General features: G+C 39.0%; 1 protein-coding gene across 2 annotated transcripts in view; it reads left to right on the forward strand.

Annotated features, from left to right (window-relative positions):
* The first annotated feature begins 6,930 nt into the window (after positions 1–6,930).
* The window catches only part of ttc27 (tetratricopeptide repeat domain 27), a 226,126-nt gene continuing 209,425 nt past the window's right edge, over positions 6,931–23,631 (forward strand). Inside the window, exons 1-4 of one of the 2 annotated variants that reach the window (XM_002934458.5) lie at positions 6,931–7,055; positions 8,346–8,526; positions 18,853–19,021; positions 22,013–22,142. In XM_002934458.5, the coding sequence (XP_002934504.2) occupies positions 8,442–8,526; positions 18,853–19,021; positions 22,013–22,142 (384 nt within the window). In that variant the 5' untranslated portion in view covers positions 6,931–7,055; positions 8,346–8,441. Of the gene's footprint in view, positions 7,056–7,863; positions 7,884–8,345; positions 8,527–18,852; positions 19,022–22,012; positions 22,143–23,631 lie in introns of those variants that run through there. The other variant, XM_018094257.2, reaches the window with a different exon arrangement.

The following is a 23,631-nucleotide window of genomic DNA, read 5'->3' on the forward strand; positions in this document are numbered from 1 at the left end:
AGGTTTAATGACAGTGAGGCTAGTTTAGCCAGCTACAAGGCAATTTGTAAAGAAAGTTGTATGATGTTGAGATGTTGAGCAAAGCAGCAGCATGAGGATCAGTGGCAGGTTCAGAGAAGACTTGGGAGAGCGAGAGCAGCAGATCCACAAAGGATGCAGAAGAATAGTGTGGCATCTTCAAAAAGGAAGCAGGAAGTGAGAGCAGCAGGAACAGTTAGTGAGTTCCACACTAACATGAAGACAGCAAGGTAAAGGCAGAAGCATTAAGACAGTGTTGTAGTATATTTACTAAGATTTGGTTTTTAATATTTCAATACAGGTTTTGACATGTTAGAAGTAAAAGTTTAACTTTAAATTTGTGTTCTGCAATCTTTACTGTTAAAATGTTATAAGTAGAAAAGGATGCACAAGAATAGTGCGGCATCTTCAGCGAGACAGCAGGAAGTGAGAGCAGCAGGAACAGTTAGTGAGTTCCACACTAACATGAAGATAGCAAGGTAAAGGCAGAAGCATTAAGATACTGTTGTAGTATATTTACTAAGATTTGTTCTTAATATTTCAATACAGGTTTTGAAATGTTAGAAGTAAAAGTTTAACTTTAAATTTGTGTTCTGCAATCTTTACTGACTGTAGTAAATGCATTCCATCTTCTGTCATTAATGTCAGAGAAGATTTGGGAGAGCGAGAGCAGCAGGTCCACAAAGGATGCACAAGAATAGTAATAGCTTCAGTGAGGAAGCAGGAAGTGAGAGCAGCAGGAACAGTAAGTGAGAAACACACTAACATGAAGATAGCAAGGTGAAGGGAGAAGCATTAAGACACTGTTGTAGTATATTTAGTAAGATTTTTTTTCACTCCAATATAGGTTTTGAAATGTTGGAAGCAGAAGTTTACCCTTAAATTTGTGATCTGCAATCTTTACTGACTGTAGTAAATGCATTCCATCTTCTGTCATTAATGTTTGCCTTTTAAAGTTACAGGAGGAATTCGGATACAATAGCAAGAACAGGACAAGATTCCTCAAGATACAATCTTAAGCTAAGTTTAACCACTTCATTTCAATCAATGTACTACCTTAAAGCGTCACCACATTTTCAGAAAATTTTTATTCTAATTGTTGATTTTAATGTTTCAGCAACACTGAAGTGTGAATGCCTGAGAAGACCTGTTGACAACAAGAGGAGCAGATGGCAGTGACTGAGGGATCAAGAGTACTGCGATACCAATGAGGTAAAATAAAAACGTGACAGTAAAACATTTATAACGCAAATTCTGTTTCACAGTGATTCTCAAAAATGGTTGATCACACGTCTCTTTCCAGACCATTGTGTTTCATTAGTTCAGTCTTGAAAAATCACAGCAATTCACATCACAAAACATTTAAGACATCTTGTTTATCTCCACCTCAGGATATCCTCGCTACTGTCATGCCAGATCCAGCAGCTGGTCGAACGGGGATGCTTCGAGTGAGCCCTGCCTGCTTTGAGTGAGCCCTGCCTGTTGCGTGTGACCCTGCCTGTTGCATGTGAGCCCTGCCTGCTTGTTTTAATGTTTATAGACTATTTAGATATGTTTAATATCAATACTTGTCTTAAGCATAAAACTTTGGAATTGTCTCCCCAGCGACACACAGTCTGGTTCCTCTCAAGGTTTCTTCCTATTACCATCTCAGGAAGTTTTTCCTTGCCACTGTCGCCCTCGGCTTGCTCACCAGGGACAATCTGACCATTTTGATTCATACACATTCACATTCCATACAAACTTAAATAATTCTTTTGATTGTGTAAAGCTGCTTTGTGACAATGACAGTTGTTAAAATCGCTATACAAATAAAATTGAATTGAATACTGCTGTTATTAGCTTTTAGCTTAACTTAGAGTTTTTCTGTGTATTGCATTAATACTGCGTTCACTATTATGCTTATATTATTATGCTATTTTTCTGTATATTATTTGTCTTTATTTAATGTAACGCTGCTTTGTGAAAAGCACTATGTAAATGAATGAGAATTGCATTTGAATTGAATTATAAATTGTTTTAGTTCATGAAATTATTTGTTTGAATTTCAAAGTATGTTTATATTTTATATGTGAAATAATTAAATGATAATTAGTTCACAATGTTATGCTGTTTTTGTTATTTACTGTAAGATGACTTGTGATTTCAATAATTACTAATAAATTGTCTAACTGTTGCATAGACACCTTTGTATATTTTGTCAAAAGATTTCAGGTAAAGTTAAGAAAATATTTTGTCTTCTGATGACTATTGATAATAGGTGTGGATAAAAAAAAAGTATATTTGGGTGAAAGGAATGTGGCTAGGCAAGTTATATAAAGGTTAATAATTACATTACATTAACATTTATTTATAAAGCGCCAACATATTCCGCAGCGCTGTACAAGTGGGTTACATACATTGGACATACAGAGTAACATATAAAGCAATCAATAACCGATACAAGAGGTGAAGAGGGCCCTGCCCAAAAGAGCTTACAATCTAATAATGGTGAAATAAAAACAAAAGAATTATAAGCCATTATCAAAAGAGAAATCAGGAAATGTGAATAGAAGCAATATTGTCTTATTGTCATATCACTGCTATACCAGCACTTTAAATGTTGTTTGTCACAGAGAACTGAAGGAAACATTGTAATATTGGGGCACGAGTTTTGCCACGGCAAGCACTACTCACATTTTTTTCGGGAAATGTACCTCTCTAGTTATAGTTACTATTGTTTGGGACAGTTGGCATGGAACTCATGGCAGAATAGTAGAAGCCCAAGATGGTCCCTTCCCCCAGACAGATGCAGCCATGAAAGAAGTGACCCACAGACCCTACATGTACCCTGGGCATAGCTTGTGTAGCAGAAACCTACACAGACAGCCCCATGGCAGGGGCCTTTACAGGTCATCTAGGCATCATAGCAGGAGCCAGTGCAGGATACCTAGTTGGCATTTGGGATGTGACCTATGTTCAGGCATTCACCTAGCAGATCAACTTCCAAATAGGCATAGGGTATACCAATCACCCTAGGCTGTCCCCTTCATATTGCAGGTGCTGCCAACACGGGGATCAGGAAGCAGAAGGGTCTGGAGAATTAACAAGAGTATTGCAGCATATGAACTAGGTGTCAGGAGCAATGTGCAATAACAGAGCCCTGAAAGATCAATGGACACTAATACACAGCAGAATAAAAACCATCAAGACCCTAGAGCTGGTGAGCATAAAACAAAAATCCTTGACTTGTTCAGCTCAGATTTAGACGGCTCAAGGTCAGAGAAATTAGGGAGGTAAAGGAGAAACACAGAAGGGATACTTAAAAAGGGCCTACCCTAAAGGGTTGCTGTTATGTAATAGCAGATAAATTTAAAATTAGCTACAGCAAATGTAAAAATACCCCATCACAATATAAGGGTAACTAAGGCAGTTAATGAGCTATTCCTAAGTCAGTCAAGATGTATCAATACTGGGTACACATTTCTTCAGGATTGGCATACCTACAGGGGCAGGAGTTAGCTGCAAACAAAACATCTCTGAAGTCCAAATATTTTAAGAAATGCATCATCGGGTCATGACAAAAGGGTGACTTTCTAGACTGCATAATGATGGTGTATTGCAATTAAGGGTTTCCTCTTTTTTTTTTATTTCCAGCCTGTTGAAGTGACAGGCTATTCCTTCCATTTTATTGTTACAGGTTTACTGAAGAAGGTGTGGTCATTTGGCAGTAGAGATGAGAGAAATTTTTATCAGGTTTCAACAGAAAAAAATGCCTAGACTCAAATGGCTGTAAAAAAAAAAAAAAAAAGTCATGCAGTAATAAAAAATTGTCATCCATTGACTCCAATGCATTTTGTGAATATTTGCCGTTTTGGGGATTTTTTGGCGAAGTGAAACAGCAAACATTTGTCCAATTCTTTAATTCACTGGGCCCATAGGGAAGAGGTGGGGTGACTCAAATGGCAGCATTTATCTGCACTAGTTAACAAGGCTGCAACCATATGGGGATCCCCAGACATTCAAGTGGTCCAAGTCAACAGGAATGTCTTGGCTGACTCAATGGCTTTGGATTTCATATTCAATATTAAACCAGAAATGACAAGGGAATTAGCAAAATGACTATATGGCCAGGTCCTTTGGTTATTTACCAGAACTCAAAATAACTAAAATAGTCTAATTATGGGTAACTGTGCTGTGGTCTAACTCGGTGAAACCCCTGCTAGTTCCTATCTTCACCATCGCACTTTTGGGCCCCAGATGTTTCTGCTGCAAACTGTCAGGGACACTACACACTCAGGGTTGCCACCTGTCTGGTTTTGACCTAGACCGTCCGGTTTTCAGTAGGGATATCCATGTCAAAACTACCTGCCCAGTTTTCCCAATTTGAAAAAACAGGCAGAATTCTTTAAAGCTGGCCTATATCTCACAAAACCTCGTTTCGTACAATATTTGTTGGCGGATCAGGGAGGTGACCGGTATCGCAAAGGCTGCAGATATCAGTCGTCTTTTGGATCAGGCACATGAGCAAAATCTACGTTTAGGGCTGAAGTGGCAGGTGGAGGTAGAATCCCTATTGTTTCTACCTCCATATCTGACGATTCAGCCCTTAACATCAATGGAGGAAAAGAACAATCTCATTATTGCTACGTGTATGGCCACCTTTAGATTGAAACAACGATTGGCCATTCTCGAAGTCATAGCCCCGCTCCTACACCGCGCCAGAATAAGTGAAGAGCAAAAGATTAATTTTGCTTAATTTCACCGTTTTTATTTAAATAAAATTAGACCTTTTTGTATGCAAAGCGTGCAAAATCTGGTCATGGTTTTCACATAAATCACTGGTCTCCTCTTATGCAAGAAAAAAAAATAATTCAAAATTACGTTTAGTCAATTACACTGATTAATACTCTAAAATTAGTCTTGATTTGTCATTTAATTGTGAAAAATCTGGCCCTTGGTTGCACTAAAAAGCATTTGGAACCCTTGGACTAAAAAAAACTAAGGATTACTGTTGTTCACCTTTTGCCTTCTCTTAAAACCTGCTAAACATTTGTGCCTTACGGTGGCCATACACGTAGCAACCCCGATCTTTTGTGCGACCGTTGGTTCCCACGTCAGTGTTCAGGGCTGAATCGTCAGATATGGAGGTAGAAACAATAGAAAATCTACCTCCTTCTGCCGATTCAGCCCTAAACCTAGAATTTGCTTGAGCGCCTTAAATGGCTCCCGATCAAAATCTTTTAACCTGGCCAATCGACAAGCCGACTGATACCATACACACGCTGAATATCGTATGAAACGAGGTTTGGTAGGATATTATCGGTGTGTGTAGGACCGGCTTAAATTATAACTCGTTATCACGTTTCACCCAGTTTTCTACTAAATTAGCCCATATTTTGCCCCTAAATTGGGAAAAATCCTGCCCTAGTCTTCAAATAAAACATTGGAACCTTCCAACACCACCATAAAAAAACAAAAGCCTAAAACTATTACTTTTTGGATATTTCTTCTAAATTAGACCACGATTTGTCCGTAAATTGATAAAAATGTAGCCCTATCCCCAAATAGCTGGAGATGCGGAAACCACCCAGGCACCCTCATACACATATTCTGGAGCTGCCCAGCCCTAACTTCTTACTGGTCAACAATACGGGACACTATCAAAACAATCACAGACATTGAAATCAAGGATACGCCTCTCTCGATTCTCCTCCACGATACCCCCATCTCAATCAAAACATATAGAAATTCTCTAGTCCCGATATTGCTAGATATGGCTAAAGCCAATATACCAACCAAGTGGAGAACTACCGCTATTCCCTCAATTAAAGAATGGCTGCATAAGGTGGCAGAAATCCACAGATTTGAGGAGCTGAAATCAACCTCTGCAGCAGATTCACAGAAATTTATTACTAAATGGCTTCACTGGAGAGAATTCACTAACTCAGATTCCTATAGGCAATTGTGTCTCGCGTAAGACTTTTAACCAACATTATGACAAACAATACAACCTTAAATATACCTACAATGCCAAGCCAGGCGCGGGCCCCGGACGGACCTTCGACCCCGGGTACGTATTCCGATTATTTTATGCTCTATACCATGAGCCAATACACTAGAATACAGAAGCAGACTCAAGTCAAACTCTCAGCCTAAATACCTGAAAACGGGCAATAGTTCCTCCTGAATTCCACAATTCTCCCTGGCAGGACCCCCCCCCCTCACCCTCCTATCCCCACCCCTCCCCTCCCTTCATTCATCTCCACATGCTGAACCGTTACCCCTCCCCTTCCCACCCAACTTCTCCCACTGCCTATTCCTCTCTATCCCGTTATAACTGTATATTTCATATGAAAGAAGGCCCTCTACCACATGGCAATCTGGTGTACCGAAATAGGCCAATAAGAAGAGAACTCTGCAACACAAGTCCAATACATGCCATACGAGAAATATATACCCATGACTTTACAAACTCAGAAGACTAAATGGTATTCTGTAACAGTACGGACGCTGAGATGTATTCTTTATACTATGCATTGTTTCGGATTAACCATGTGAGTAAACGGACCCTTTGTAAACGCAAAAAAACAACAATAAAAAATTTTGAATATAAAAAAAAAAATGTAGCCCTAATCTTCAAACAACACGCCAGGCTGGGACTAAAAAACACTATGTTTATAAGTATAGTCCTTTTGAGTCCCCAGAATTTACTGCTTCAGAATTTACAGGGAACCTGCAAACCTCGAAGTCAGGGCAAAAGTAAAAATGATTCTTAGTTAATTTCACTCATAGCCCTCAACAAAATTGTCAGGAGATGCCAGTTGTTTGCCGCCCAACTCAGCCCACCTCACTCTAGCAGTAGTTTTGCGACACTGACGTACCGAGCCACTCCAGCATGGCAGCTACGTACATGGTGATGTCACCCTCTCGCGAGATGAGACTTGTAACATGTGGATTCGCTGTCAGGAAGGAGCCAAGGAGCTGCCGGCGCTGCGGGACTTTTAAAAAGTCACTTGGGACTGCGGCTACCTTAAAAGATTCGGCACCGTTGGGCGGTAGGAGTGAGAGCTAATAGCTGCCTGGTTGCTATGGGTCACACCATAGGAATTCCCCTATCTCGCTTTGATCTGTCTGTATTTCAATACACGCACATGTGTCCTGCTACCTGAGAATATGTCAGTACCTCATTGCCCCAAATGTTGTATCGCTCAGCCCTCTGTAACCAAAGCTGTGGGGCCCTTACACTATAGCAACATGTATGAACAGAGACCTGTCACAAACAGTGTGTATAAAGGCACTGTCACAGTGCTGACATATATAAATACATAAGATTTCACACTTTGGGACCTGAAACCATACCACAGGTGGCAGGTGAAGTTATTTCTATTGTTTTTATCTAACTTGTCTTAAAGGAGAAGGAAAGGCTAGATAAGAGTTAATTTCAGGCTGCAGGCTTACCATCTGTTGTGTCAAAGGTGTGCCCTTAAGTCTCCCCATATCTCCACAGTTTAGTAGAACCGAAGCAGAAACGCAAAGAAATCCTAGGAGCAGTGTGATAAAATTTCCCATGATCCCTCGCGCTTGGCTGGACTTGAGGACTTGTAATTTAAGTTGCACATGCGCAGTTGGCTCTTCTGGGGGCGCGCACAAGCAGGCACGCTCCCTGTCAATCAAATCCCCTGAGCCGGCCCCTAGAAGCGCGCACGGATGCGCGCCTAGGCTGGGGGGAAGGAAAGTTTGCGCATGCGCACAGGAGGGCGCGCTCTGGGGGGGAAGGGGGAGAGAAGGTTGCGCATGCGCAGTGTAGATAGTGAAGGCAAGGAAGTGGGTATACCGTTTCCAAAATGGCCGTGCCATTCTTTGCAGAGAGCACAAACTTAGAAGTAAGTTTTTAAACATTTTTTATGCTGTAATTGAGCCAAAAGGGTGGCGTTTTTCTTTAGCAATTGTAACTCTATCCATTGGTACTATTTATAAATTTTGGCTTGCCATTTCCTTTAATGTATAAACACAGTAGTAACTGTCGCTATGCTGTGGTTCTTTTCCCCATTCAGAATAAACATTTAATCTGTATTTGTCCACCCTAGTGGAGCCAACACCAAAAACATTGTTCTTTGTAAATTGTTACAGAAGGCAATAAAACCTGACTTAATTGAACACTTTAAAGGCCAATGAATACTTTCATTTGTAAGTACGTGTAACTGTATGCATTAAAGCATTATATATACTTAGTAAAGGAGCCTTTTTTTGGTGAAAGCTTATATAATAGTATATTATATATATACTATATAATAGTATATCAACATATACATTTAGAAATCTAACTATGTTGAATTTTTTTTTAGGTTGCTGCTGAAAATCATCTTCCAGGATATCTACTTTAAATTCATTTACTCTGTAATCTTGTTTCACATTTGCTTTGGTATCTGCCCTCTCTCTGGATGTGGGTTGCATTGGAAAAGGATGTCCTCAGGGGCTTCCGAGCATCATCTCATGTTGACCAAGATCAAAGACCTTCAGATACAGGTGAGAAAGCAAGTGGTGTACAACAAACTTTAAAAAAAACTGTATTGTGCATACAGCAAAAACTGTTGTTATATTTGGTATACTTCATCTGCAAGCAGTTTTCATAACCTATACATTAAACAGCTATGTCACAAAAATGGCACTCGCAGCTGCTTGTGACTCTGGGATGTGGCTACAAGTGGGTTACACTCAGTCACCTTACGATATACAGATGCTGGCACAACAAAGTAACGTTTCTGGGTGAACCCCTGCATGACGAAAGGGTTCACCCGAAACGTTACTTTGTTGCACTAAATAAATGCGCAGGGTTCTCCCTGCTTACAATTGCCTTGTTGTGCCAGCATCTATGTATCATAATTCTGATTGGAGTGTGCCGATCCCTCATGATACTGTACACCAGGCGGAATACATTTCGGAGGAGCCAGGGAGTGCTGGTGAGTTCTTCTCTATCCATACACTCAGTCACCTTACACACAGGTTAGACTAAGATCAGATGCCCACAACATACCAACACCCATAAAATCTACTCGCTGCCGCCATCTATTATTAACAGGAAATAGATACCTTATATAGATATCTCCCTGCTCTCTAAAACAGTTAATATTTCCCAATACACAAAATGTTTCTAAAATTGGCCATACACTGTAAGCTCCGCTCGCATGAAGAGGCGGTGGGTAATATCGGGCTAATTCGATCATTTTGCTCTAGGGCAAAACAATCAAATTAGAACGGCGGGGATAGGCACCGTCCACTGTTCGGGGACCGCATAAACTAGTCGATGTGGTCCCAGATCCAATGTAAAAATCAAATCTGCCTGATCGAGATCTGACCAATTTCAGGCCAGATGTTAGTTGGGGAGGCCCGTTGTTGGTGCCCAGTCTAAAGGACCAATATTGGCAGCTATAATCGGCCTGTGTATGGTCACATTTACACTCTCTCACTGTATTTAGAGTTAGTTTCTTCTAATTCAACAAGTACTCCAACCAAATGGTTAATTTACATTCAAAAACTCTCTCTTGCCTTACTGGTCACATATAAACAGATAACTTTCCACACACAAAGAGTTAATACACTTAGGCACAAGCTTTCAGAGTGATAAGTTATTTTACAGCAAAATGACACACTTTTTTAATACATATATTTAATAGTACAGAAATAAACAGTGCATATACAAAGAAAATATATTACAAAGAAGAGACATACACATGGAAAACAGTAAATAAAAAGGATTAAAATATTAAAGAAGAAGGAAATGCATTTTGGCATTTTATTGCCTATAGATTAGTTGCAATAGTGCAAGCTAGAATGCTACCCGTATATACTTGAGTATAAGCCGATCCGAATATAAGCCGAGGTACCTAATTTTACCTAAGAAAACTGGAAAAACTTATTGACTCGAGTATAAGCCTAGGGTAGGAAATGCAGCAGCTACTGCTAAGTTTTAACAATCAAAATAAATACCAATAAAATTACATTAATTGAGGCATCAGTGGGGTATATGTTTTTCAATATTTATTTCAAAGAAAAACAGTAAACTAGCTCTGTAAGCGGAGAAGAGGGTCAACAAAAACAATATGAGTACTACCCCAATCTCATTGCACATTGGCAAACTGGCAGCAGACCCAGTCCCGGAGGAGATGTAAGGGGAAATAAGTATTGCTAGTGGGAGCCTAGGCCAGGGCACTGGAGGCCTAATTTGCACACAAAGGAGAGAGGGTGCTAGTCTAGAGGGACCCATGGCACCCGACTCGAGTATAAGCCGAGGGTCACTTTTTCAGCACATTTTGGGTGCTGAAAAACTAGGCTTATACTCGAGTATATACAGTATATTTATTCTGCAGAATGCTTTACCATACCTGAGTAAACAGCCATAGAATCTTTCTCTGTCTGTTTAAGATAGCAGCTGCCATTTTAGCTTGGTCTGACTTCCAGGCAGCAGCTTGCAGGCATAGGACAGCTTTCAGCTCAGATTACACAGCAGAGATAGGAGGGGGAGAGAGGAACAAACTGAGCAGACTTGTGCCGTGCCTGAAGGATTTTCCTTAGAGAAGGAAGTATGACACAGAAGATCATGCATACAGAATAAAAGGAATGTGGTGTTTCTTTTCACTGAGGACTTTGAGAAGCAGTTCTGCAATTCACTGTATTTCTATAAATACTGTACCCGGAAATTCCTAATGACCCTAAGGCAAGGTTTCAACTGGGCATACAATTCATGAATATAAAGCCTCCATGTATGACATAAAATACTGGATCTTTGAACCTTTTAATCCCTTCTAGGACATTCAACTCATTACCTTATGCATAAGGAAGGGTGTGTTCAGGAAAGAAGCATTTACGTCTCCCTTAGGCTAATGTGCCACGAAGCGATTTAGTTGCCCACTATAGATCTCTGCTACCTCAGGTGACTAATCACTTCGAAAATGCCTTTCCACCGGCTACAAAGGTAATCACTAGTGTAAAAGCCTTTGCATCTCTTCAGTTTTCTGAAGTTGCCTGCAGAATATTAAATAGGAGAGGTGGTTGGCACTCTGGATTACCATATTAGTCCTAGTTTTTTCAGCAGAGTAATCTAAAATAATATTTGCTTAAAAAGAAGATTCACATTTATTTTCTTATTAATTTTCATGTATCGTCCATCTGAATATTTAATATAAATAGAGTTACGTATAAGTATGCATTTTTAATAAAATCCCCGGATCTTCTCCAAACCAACACAGTTGGTGCCCATTGTTTCTTGTGCCTACAGAAGTGAAAAAGCAAATTGGCACAATTGGAAATAGCATTGCCACAGCATTCTGAATAATGGTTTTTAGATAACAGATTCTTGTTGACCCCGTTTGGTTTAAATTATTGGGTTAGTTATTCTCCAAATCTTATGGTGATTTTTCTTTCTACTGGGTTTGTTCAGAATTCAGTACTTTAGAAAACTGAAGAACGCATTTGATTTCATTGCTTTTTTTGTATGATAAAACATTGTATTCTTTTGTATAATGAGACTTCACATAAGGAACTCTTATGGTAATTTTGGGGGATTTTTACAATTCTATAGGCATTGACTATAGCAAACAGACTGTAAACAAGTCATCACTGTACCAATAATGTACTTTGATGTATTATATTTTTGTAATATGTAGCCTGTGGCCGGGCTACTTTAATTCTAGGTCCTTAGGTGCTGGCGTTTCTGTGAATTTTGCAGACTGCATGAATCTTTTTTTAATGCTACTCTTTCTAATTATGTTAATACATTTATCATGTTCCCTTTTTTTTAAGATTTTTTTTTAATGTTCTTTTATGTATTGGTTTATTAGCCTCTGACTACACTGGAAGCCAGTCCTATTTTTTTCTAATATTAATATATTCCGTGTATTTGGGATTTGGGGTTTATTGTGGCTTAGAGGGTTTTTGTGCAACTTAATAATACTCCACATGAATTGGAGTGTTCGAAAACCATCTTTAAATGTAGCGAAATGGAGGCAATTATTTGTTATAGTCTTGTAGCAAAGTTAAAAGTATACAATAGGAAGTGACTTCTATCTCTCTGCTGGGATAAATGGATTTCCTCATTAGGTCTTTCTTTCTTTCTTTTTTTCTTTCTCGACATATATGGTGTGCAAATGATACAGAAATACTGTACAATATATCACCCTGTTGCTCTCTTGCAGTATCTTTCAAAGTGTTTAAGGAACCTGTAAGATCATAGAAGCAAGAACCAAGGGTGAAGCGGAGCCGCAAAATACCAATACCAGAACCTACAACCTTGGGTATCTCCAACAAGGTTATTGGGCACACCTTTTTCCCAGGAAAGGGGAAAACAGAAGCTATGGTGGTGCAACTGTTAGTGGCAATAAAACAACTACAGTCATAGCATAATGCGTTCAAACAGATATATCCCCTACACCAGGGATCCCCAACCTTTTATACCCGTGAGCCACATTCACATTGTGTTGGGGAGCAACACAAGCATGGAAAAAGAACCTGGGGGTACAAATAAAAGCTATAATTGACTATTTAGTAGCCCCTATATGGACAGCCTACAGAAGGCACTGTTTGGCTTTACACTGGGTTTATGCAAGCAAAATTTGCCCCCTAACCAGAAATTCAAAAATAAACGCCTATTTTGAGACCACTGGGAGCAACATCCACTGGTTGGGAAACACTGCCCTACACCAAACTTTTCATAATGTCTTTGAGAGGTTGCCAAAGATTAAAGCACACATCTGCACCATCGGTCATGAAACCAGGCCCCTCCATACAGAACTGCAATCCTTACATGCCAGATAAAGCACATACAGGTTGATGTAGAGGATTTAGAAATCTGCCACTGGTGGAAGAATATCTGTATTGTTAGATGTGGCAAAAAATGTGCACATAGAGTGCCTGACACAACCTGAAACATATTTGTTTGTGATGCAGCACTCCTGGTGGTAAGACAAAAGTAGACAATTATAGTTTATAATTCTATAGACTAATTTTTATAGTCCTGTAAACTTAAAGGAGAAGGAAAGTCATTTTGGCAATTTACTGCCAATAGATTTGCCACATTACTGCCATCTAGAATGCTATATTTATTCTGCAAAAAGCTTTACCATACCTGGGTAAAGAGCCCTAGAAGCTCCCTCCATTTGTTTAAGATAGCAGCTGCCATTTTACCTTGGTCTCGGTAACTTCTTGCTGCAGCTCTAGCAGTTGGTAGCTCAGATCACACATTCCTAAGGGAGGTGGTAGTGAATTCTTATGCATTCTTGTGCGGGAGAGAGGTGAGAGCTGCACAGACTCTGGCCTCTGGAATGAAGGATTTTTCTGAGAGAGCAAGTCTGATACCGAAGAACATGTTTACAAAAAAGGAGACAAGAAATCCTGTGTTTCTTTTGATAGAGGGCTCAGTGCAGCTTTTCCTTATGGCTGTATTTACATAGACCTTTCTGATAAAACTTACTTAGTTTTTACCTTTCCTTCTCCTTTAAGCCTCTTGCTCTTATGGCACAGCTAAAAAGGAGGATTCAGATCATTCCAAGACCTAACCTTTATTCAATAAATAAAATAATTTGATACAGAAAAGAAAAAGGATGAAAAACTAGCTGGACCTTTTTCCATAAACATACTCTTTCCATGTTATAAAGGCTTTTTCATAACTTAACCTTTAAGTCTCCGAATCCTACTGCCAAGGGTTGTTGCCTTTGTATTTTACTTCTGCTTAGGTTACATGTTAAAAGAGACATAGGATAAATATCTGTCTGCTTTAACTCTGGGCTAAAAATGACTACTATCTGTAAAAATGGCCCCTTTATTGGATCACCCTTTAGATCTGCTATGGTCCCTGTCTGTGTTTGAGATGAGGGGTGGGAGTGCCCTAATGGTCCCTGCTAGAAGCACAGTAGGAGGGGGATAGCTAATCACAGCCCTGCAGTCAAACAAGCAAAGCCAGGCTTCAGTTCCCTCTCAGGTCAACCATGCTGCTGATTGATTCCTATCCTACAGTGCCGTGGGCTGAGTGCCGCCGGCCTTCCTGCAAAGCCTGGGAAAGGAGGCACCAGGAAATGGAATAGATGTGGGGGACTAGTGGGGGTTTTGGAGAAATTTTCAATAAATCAGCCGGAAACAATACTTTTTAAAGCACAATCCTTCTATACTTAGGGGCAGATTTACTAAGAAATGAATGCTGGGAGCGTTCATTCAAACACTCCGTGCATATTTTTGCCGAATTTTTCGTCGCTTGCGCAACTTCGTACACTTGCGCGGCTTTTTCGTATGCTTGCATGAAAAAATCGGAAAGGTTTTCCCGCTGTTTACAATCGTTCGGTATGAAAATTTTGGATCGCCAATATGATGTTATCGTGACTAATACGATTTTTTCGCAAGCATTTTCGTGATAATTTTCGTATCCAATCTGAATTTATCCCATTCGGGATTCGAACTCATGATTTAATGAATCTGCCCCATAGAGTATAATTCATTGGCACAGTATTGTTTCTCACAAAATATGTCCCCTCTAAGATAATATAGCATTAAAATATTTACAGTGATATTGGGTTCTAAGAACACTGCCAATCAAGAATAATCACTGTTATGTTAAAATTCATGATATTCATGATGTTACTATTTGCCCCTGACAAAGCCACATGACTAGTGACAAACACTTAGGGCAAGAGAAGTTAGTGTTGTTTTGATAATGCAGGCAATGCATCTGGCAAAAATCCTTTCTGTGTTGCTGTCCATTTTTTTAGGCTGCACAGCATTCAGTCAGGCATTGTGATTTTTCAGGGTAGCATTTCTAAGGACTGATCGAGTAAATGTTGTAAAACAGTTTACAGTTGTAAAAAAAAGTTTAGGAACACTCCTAAAACCTAGGCAGATAAGTCAAATTTTTTAAAATACAATTTTTGCTTTTTTTCTCTCTATGCAGTAGCTCATAGCGCTCCTTGATTTTTTGGTACTGGGGTAACATTAAAAAGGTGCATATATCTTCCTGAGCAAACTGAGCCGTGCATGTTAGTTATGTGTTGGTCAATATTTCTTCAACCTGCACTAACACTCCTGACCCAACCCACAACGTAACACTTTTTTTTTTAATATACCCATGCCTGTTCTGTCTTATCAGAATCCGGAGAAGACTACCTTTTGAAGCACTCGCACAGCACCTGATTTTGAGAATTAGCACTTATATTGCAGTGTCATCCACTGTAACCTACAGCACTTATATTTGCCTAATTGTGTATGCAAATTACCCTCCCATCTAGACTGTAAACTCTATGGGGCAGGGACCTCCATTTCCTTGTGTCTTTGACTCTTAACTTATTGCAACTGTATCTTGTATTTATTTGTATTTATTGTTATACTTTGTATTTATCTATTATTATATTAATAACCCCTTGTTAGTATTAATCTATTCTACTGTACAGTGCTGCCTACATAAGTAGGGCTTTATAAATAAAGATATACATACATATCGTATATACTTGAGTATAAACCTCGTACGTCTCTTGCAGTGCGTGCGCGCACGGACAGACGTCTGTTCACTCTCTTGCCGACTCTTGATCTGAAGATGTAACGTGCACGCACTCACCTCCGTCCACGGGGGGATGGGGTGCATGCGAGCACGTTACATCTTCAGATCAAGATCAGCACACGGCCAATCACAAGTTGCTCAGTACAACCCAGAATGTCCGGTCGCGCCGCATTGGGGGATATGTAGTTCTAAGGAGGCGATTGGTGCACGGATGGGCTTGTCATGAGTGGCAGTCTCCGGCCACTAACAAGGAGGGGAGTTCTTAAGGCAGTGGCGGGCAAGGGGACCAGCAAGGGGCAAGTCATTGGTGAGTAGGAGTGGAAGCGTGGTGGCCATTGTAACTGTGTAATAAGAGTGTAAGCTCTTCGGGACAAGCCATTAGTTTAGTACAAGTAACCCATCCCCTGATCTAACTATACACACGTCCGTTCACGGGGGGGGGGGGAGGGGGGGGTTGGGTGCGTGTTACATCTTCTTGGCACTTCAGCAGAATGGCTGCCAACAGGACTTTCCCTTTATACTGTATGTAAGGAAGATTTATGCACCAAGCAAGTCCTTTTCACACTGCCTACACTACATAAACACCTGCCTTTTGCTTTTACATCAACTGTGATTTGCCTGTTTCTTCCTGTGTGAAACCACACACAAATACAGTCTGATGAATACAAAAAAATAATAACAGAAAAGTCAGAGAATTTTACTGCCCTAACGACTAGAATCTCAGCCATAAAGCAGGGCAGGGCTGCTGTACTGCAATCACAAGACTGATTTTCAAAATGTCAGAAAATTATTTTTGTAGTACTGTGGTGGGACTTGTACACTGGGGTCCAAGTACTTGATAATTAGTATGGCAGCTTCCTTAGCGTTCCCAAACTTGCTTTTGTCTGCTACTGTAGCATTTTTCTTTCCCTAAAGTTATCTATTAATTTATCTGTTATTTATTTGATTATTGAAACTTAGCAGTAGCGGTTGCATTTCTCACCCTAGGCTTATACTCGAGTCAATAAGTTTTTCCAGTTTTCTTAGGTAAAATTAGGTACCTTGGCTTATATTCGGATCGGCTTATACTCGAGTATATACAGTATATAAATCTTAGTGGTAGGGTTCCGTGAATCCAATTATCACCATGAATTGGCCAGTGCTAGATTATCTCATTATGGTAATTTGTGACAGAATTTAGATGTGCAAAACTCAAAAAAGAAAAAAAAAACAAAAAACGGCTACTAATCCAAAAAGTGGGTTCATAGAATTCAAGGCTAAATTATGAAAAGCCTTTCTAACATGCAAAGTGTACATAAATCTCTCTGTTCCCTTTCTCCCTAGGCTTATTCAAAACAATGCAGTGCTTAGGGTAGGTTCTTCATTCACATGAGTACCCTGCTTCCTGGTTATAGAACCCTGAAGGAGGCCCTGGAATGGGATGGTGTAGCAACCCTATGCCTTATAAAAACATATCTTAAGGCTTTCATTTTAAGAGTGAAATATGCCAAGAAAATCAAACAAATGGACCAAGTAACGAAATGCATAGCTTTTATTATATAAAAACATGTTATTGATTGAAAACACTTGTAAAGTATTGATGCATGTACACCCTCCTTCCAGATACCACTGGAGGTCTGAATTTGCACCATAATAGGAACAAGCATTTCTTAAGGTCTTCCTTTATGTTGAGAAATGGATGACTGCACAATGAAATATGTGAAGCGTATAAATATATGAGACAAGTGCAATGACAACCATGTCCTGAAGTCAACTCTGTGTATCTAATAGAAACAGTGGCGCTATTATTAAAAGCTAAATATAACTGCCTGAGAAACTTGCAATATTTATAGTCATTTACTTATATTCTGCTAGTGAGTTGGTTTTTTTTGGTGGGGGGGGGGGTGATGGTTGGGACCATGCAGTTTCTTGTATGTTTATTAGTGATTATTAAATAATTTGGTAAATTATATAAATTTGTAGAAGAGATAAAAATCTATAATTGTATTACTGGTGTTGGATAGAGTGGTAAAATAAGATTAACTATATTACAGAAGGTGACATTGATATACTCATGCCTGTCTGTCCAAGCATACTGCAGAATTTTGATTTTGATTTACAAACAATCAAAAACAACACATTCATAATGACTCACAGTGGTTTAGGTGGTACTTTTTTCCAAAATACAGCGGAGCCACCATGCTGCCCAGATCAGGTTGATTCAAATATTTAGCTCCCAGTCCAGTGATTATATATAATATGATATATATAAAAAATATATGCAGACCCCTTGACCAAGGACCACATCCCCTGCTCATGTATTTTTTTTCTAGCCAGATTTTCCAGTTTTACCAGTTAAAGCTGTCCATACATGAACAGGTATAAGGTGCCAGTTTGGTCTCTTCAGACAGGATAGCTGGCTTGTAGGTCTGTGTATCAGGCCTGTCGTTATCTGGATGGAAATTGGTTAGATATCTGTCAGGCTGGTTAGAAAATCTTGTCAGCCGTGGACTACATTAGTTTTTTGATCCCCTACCGATGGTCCTCCTGGTCCTGCAAGGAAATGCTTCACTGTGTATTGTTTGAAATGTGTGAGTCACACTGATGGAAGACTGCATAAGGGTTGTAGTATTATAAGAGCTTACTGTAAATCCTTGTTTCTACAGCTGCCCTTGTAAACAAAACTCTCCTCATGTATTGAGGGAAATTATGGTCTTGTTGAAAGAGTTTAAGATTTGAGCCAAAGGTTTTGAGCGATACTATTGCAGTTTTAACTGTGTTTATGGTTTTTAAAAGTGTAAAATGTATTATAAATTGCATCTAACATATATTAGATATGTTACATTTAAGAAATCACCTCTGAGTTTTGCAGTAAGATGTGCATGATTAACTGTATCTTTCTAATATTTGATAGTAGAGTGTGTGTAAATGAAAAAATTACTATAAAAAACTAGATCAGCTTTTTTTACACTTGTTCCCTTGTTACATTTGTCTAGCCTTGGACTCTGTTTCTTAACTATCGAGTTATAAATCCATAAACAGGAAACTCTCAGTGGCCCCCCATGAAAGGGCATAAATTGTTCTCCCAAAATAGACATGTTGTAGAGCTGTTTGAGTTGATATAAATCAGTGGCACTCATTGGCTGATAAAAGTCGCTGCCACTGGAAAAGAGTTTAAAAACTCTCGGTCCGTTAAAAAAAGTAATTAAATTAAGAAGTATGTTGGTTTCTGGACCTGTCAACAACTGTTATGTCTCTTGAAAATGCTTGTTCAGTGTGTGTTGAATTTCTTCCTGAAAAAGTGAAAATAAAGTATATCTATCCTTTTCTTTCACCAGAAATTGAAGCCCTCTTGCAATCGCTGTTTGAGGGCAACTTTGAAAGCATTCTGCTTTCTCCACTCATAATGGAAATGTTCACTGCACCAGTCCCAGAGGAGAATATAGAAATTTATTTGGTACGACAGATTTCTGCATTCTTAGATGGACCAGCTGATGTTCAAAACAGGTAATTTTATTTGTAAACTCCACTACAATGGGCTGTTCCTGTACAAGATGACATTTATTACTCATTTACCTACACTAGTTATAATATTCATTCATACAAACACCATCTTTGATTTTATTCATCCAGAACATAGGCAATGTTGCATATATTGTAAAGTATATAGAGAATTATGTACAGCTTTGTACCCATACAAGCAATATTTTATTTGGGAAGTAACAGAAAGGAAATGTTTTATACATTTAAACATATAAACACTAGGGAAAATGTATAATTTAGAATTGAAGTCTATGGTAAAAACTGTAATGTAAAAAGTCATAGCAAGATAACGAATATGCCTTAATGAGACTCTGATTTCATGGGTTTCCCATATAGTGTGGATTATGCAAAAATAGCTCAGAAAAACAAAGAAACTATCCATTGTATGTAATGTATAGCAATATAATTGCTATGTTTGTATTATATATATATATATATATATATATATTAATTTAGCATCCCTATTGCATTGTAATAAGAGAATGGCTGAAAGGCTATATTGAGTAATCAAGAAAATGAATCATCGTAATTAGAAAATATCAATATTTGGAAAGGTTAGGTTAGGGAGCACTGAAATATGTATGGCATAAATCATAATGGACACTATTACAAATGTAGACCATTTTTAAATATGTACAGTAATGACTGCTCTTCTTTAGCAGTGTATGATTTCAGGATGAAAATAGTCTCTAGAGAGAGAGAGCAATTTACTCTTGATTTGCAAAACAATGTCATTACAATACATATGACCTGCACACTTTAATATATTAAGTTCAGTCAATTTCAAACTTTATTGCTTAAAAATGTATACTTACATAAAACATAATTTCTTACCTGTAATATTCTGCCCTGAAAGTGTTTTTCAAAAATGGGCCGGACAAAATTATTGCACCCTTAACTTAATATTTGTTTGCACACCCTTTGGAAAAAATAACTGAAATCAGTCACTTCCTATAACCATCAATAAGCTTCTTACACCCCTCACTGGGAATTTTAGACCACTCTTCCTTTGCAAACTGCTCCAGGTCTCTCTTATTGGAAGGGCCTTTTCCCAACAGCAATTTTAAGATCTCTCTACAGATGTTCAATGGGATTTAGATCTGGCCTCATTGCTGGCCACTTCAGAACTCTCCAGCGCTTTGTTACCATCCATTTCTGGGTGCTTTTTGACGTATGTTTGGGGTCATTGTCCTGCTGGAAGACCCAAGATCTAGGACGCAAACCCAGCTTTCTGACACTGGGCTCTACAGTGTGACCCAAAAGACTTTGGTAATCCTCAGATTTCATGATGCCTTGCACACATTCAAGGCACCCAGTGCCAGAGGCAGCAAAACAACCCCAAAACATTGAACCTCCACCATATTTCACTGTAGGCACTGTGTTCTTTTCTTTGTAGGCCTCATTCCGTTTTCGGTAAACAGCAGAATGATGTGCTTTGCCAAAAAGCTCTATCTTGGTCTCAACTGTCCACAAGACGTTTTCCCAGAAGGATTGTTGCTTACTCAAGTACATTTTGGCAAACTGTAGTCTTGCTTTTTTATGTCTCTGTGTCAGCAGTGGGGTCCTCCTGGGTCTCCTGTCATAGCGTTTCATTTAATTTAAATGTCGACGGATAGTTCGCACTGACACTGTTGCTCCCTGAGCCTGCAGGACAGCTTGAATTTCTTTGGAACTTGTTTGGGGCTGCTTATCCACCATCCGGACTATCGTGCATTGCAACATTTCATCAATTTTTCTCTTCCGTCCACGCCCATGAAGATTAGCTACAGTGCCATGGGTTGCAAACTTCTTGATAATGTTGCGCACTGTGGACAAAGGCAAATCTAGATCTCTGGAGATGGACTTATAATCTTGAGATTGTTTATATTTTTCCACAATTTTGGTTCTCAAGTCCTCAGACAGTTCTCTTCTCCTCTTTCTGCTGTCCATGCTTAGTGTGGCACACAGACACAAAAAGCAAAGATTAAGTGAACTTATCTCCTATTTATCTGCTTTCAGGTGTGATTTTTATATTGCCCACACCTGTTACTTGCCCCAGGTGAGTATAAAGGAGCATCACATGTTTGAAACAATCTTATTTATCCACAATTTTAAAAGGGTGCCAATAATTTTGTCCAGCCCATTTTTTAAGGTTTGTGTGACATTATGTCCAATTTGCTTTTTTTCCTCCCTTTTTTGTTCTGTTCCAATACACACGAAGGGAATAAACATGTGTATAGCAAAACATGTGTAACTGCAATACTTTTCTGTGAGAAATACTTGATTTTCTGGAAAAATTTCTGGGGTGCCAACAATTTTGGCCATGACTGTATATATATTTAAAAACACATAATAGAAGAGTCAGTGTCAGGACCCACTTTTTAGTGGAACAGATATCTCAGTGGCTAACACAGGATATTATACTTACATTTTTGGGCAATGTTTTTATTTAAGGAACATTTAACTTAGTTTAGTCTTAGCCAGGCCGTTTTTTATAATTTTCTTAGACTTTCAGCTTGCACTGTTTAAGAAAATTATATAAATGTATTTGAAAATGTCATTATTATTAAAACCAGTATCTGTCTGGTCATTTAAACTCTTTGTACTAGTGGCTCTGATTCCTGTTACCTGACTTCTCTTTCATTGTTTTAAGAGTTTTCAGATCCAACTGTAGTTGCATTTATAACATTTCCCGCGATTTCGGGAAAAGTTTGCCTTTAGAGGAAACTTCCGCGAAATTGCGGCGGCCACGTATGCCATCCCACCGGCGATTTACATTTTCGCTGGTGGGATGGAGATTTGTCACCTGCAACAAGGGAGATTTGCTGTAGGTGACTAATCTCCCTGTGTGCCACAGCCCTAAACACTGTGAATTAATTGTAATTTATGATTACAATATAGATAGGGGGTAACACCCAATGTTGATTGTGCAGCTTAAAAAAAGTGCAATTAAGCTTATCCACGTTTTCCTTCTAGACAACTAATGGTGTTCCTGCTTGGAGTAAGCTGTCTTCACCTTTTTGTTCAAAGCAACTGGACAGGTCCTCCCATCATTTCAATACCACAGGACTTTTTACCATCTTCTCTCTTTGAACATTTTTCAGAGGTATGTTATCAGCTTCCTGCATTGCTCCCTCAGTTCCAAGCAATTATATTGGGAATTCAGGGTTTTTTTTATAGCAAAATGCTCAATTTCAAACTCTTGCCATTACATGGGAAATGAGGTTTGATTAAAAAAAACACTTGCATCAGCTTATGCAGTTGATTCTTAAAATTTACATATACCTATGCTAAGTATGTTAAAAACCCAACTTTTTATAACTTCACTTTTATCATGTTAGCATACAGGTGAACTTTTACTTCTCGTTTATAATTTCTAGTGGGTCAGTGGTTTACCTAAACTTTGCTGGTATTTAGTAGCATTGCCTTTGACATGAATTGAAAGCTTGGTGTAGCCTTCCACTAGCTTTATACTCATGTTACTTTAATTTTGTCCCATTTCTTCTGACAGAACTGAAGTAAGTCAGTAAGGTTTGTGGACCTTTTTGCTTTCTCAATTCAGTCCCACTTGGTTTCCTGGTATTGAGGTCGGGGTTTTGTAAATGTCACTCTAATACTTTCACTTTGTTGTCTTTAAGTCATTTTGTTATAGCTTTGGAGCATTGTCATGTTGAAAGACGAATTTGTGACCTTTTATATTTCTGGCTAATTTCTTGGTGCTGCTTCAGAAAATCTACATAACTTTTCTTCTTCGTGATGCTATCTATTTTCTGAAGTTTAGCGTCCCATATCCAGCACAACACCCTCACAGCATGAGGCAGCCACCCCCATGATTGAGATGGGATGGTGTTCTTCAGCTTCACAGCATAACCTTTTCTTGGTGATGATCATTTTGGCTAAATTTTTGCTTTGTCTGACTAAAGAACCCTCCTCTAAAAGGCTAGGACTTTGTCCTGGTGATCATCTGCATACTTAAGTCTAATGTTTTTATATGCTTTTTCCTTGCACTGCAGACTTTCAGGCTTTAGCAATGTAGGGCCTTCTTAATGGTGGGGTACATAATGCCTTCATTACCTTTACCAGTTCCTTTGTTGTTGTCCTGGGGTTCAGTTGAATCTTTTGGAGCAAAGTTTCTGCTCCTGGCATCTGTAGCTTTTTGGAAGTTGTTCCTAAGGAGAAACTGGACTTTTGGAAATGCTGTACTTTATACACTGTAACCTTCTCAACCCTGGGCTGGGTTGCCACATGCCAGTGTAGCATTTAACATCAATATAGTGGCACCTAGTGCCTTAGTGTTGATTAATTGTGATTGAGGTGTGAGGTGAAGTACTCCGCACTATAGGCACAGGGAAACCATGTACTATATCCACACCTTCCTTCAACCACCTATTTAGTCAAGAGTTTATTTGCACCCTAAATGCATATTTTTTGTGCTGACTGAATAGCTGAATAGTAAGACCGTTAGAGAGTACTCACAGAAAGCATGTATTGCCCATACTAACACAGAAGCAATTTTAATACAATTTACAAAAGAACACAAATTTTGGAGCTGAGGATACCCTTGTAGTGATGGTGGTTGTCATCCCGGGAACTAA

This window comes from Xenopus tropicalis, chromosome 5, assembly GCF_000004195.4.
Source record: "Xenopus tropicalis strain Nigerian chromosome 5, UCB_Xtro_10.0, whole genome shotgun sequence".
Classification (NCBI taxonomy): domain Eukaryota; kingdom Metazoa; phylum Chordata; class Amphibia; order Anura; family Pipidae; genus Xenopus; species Xenopus tropicalis.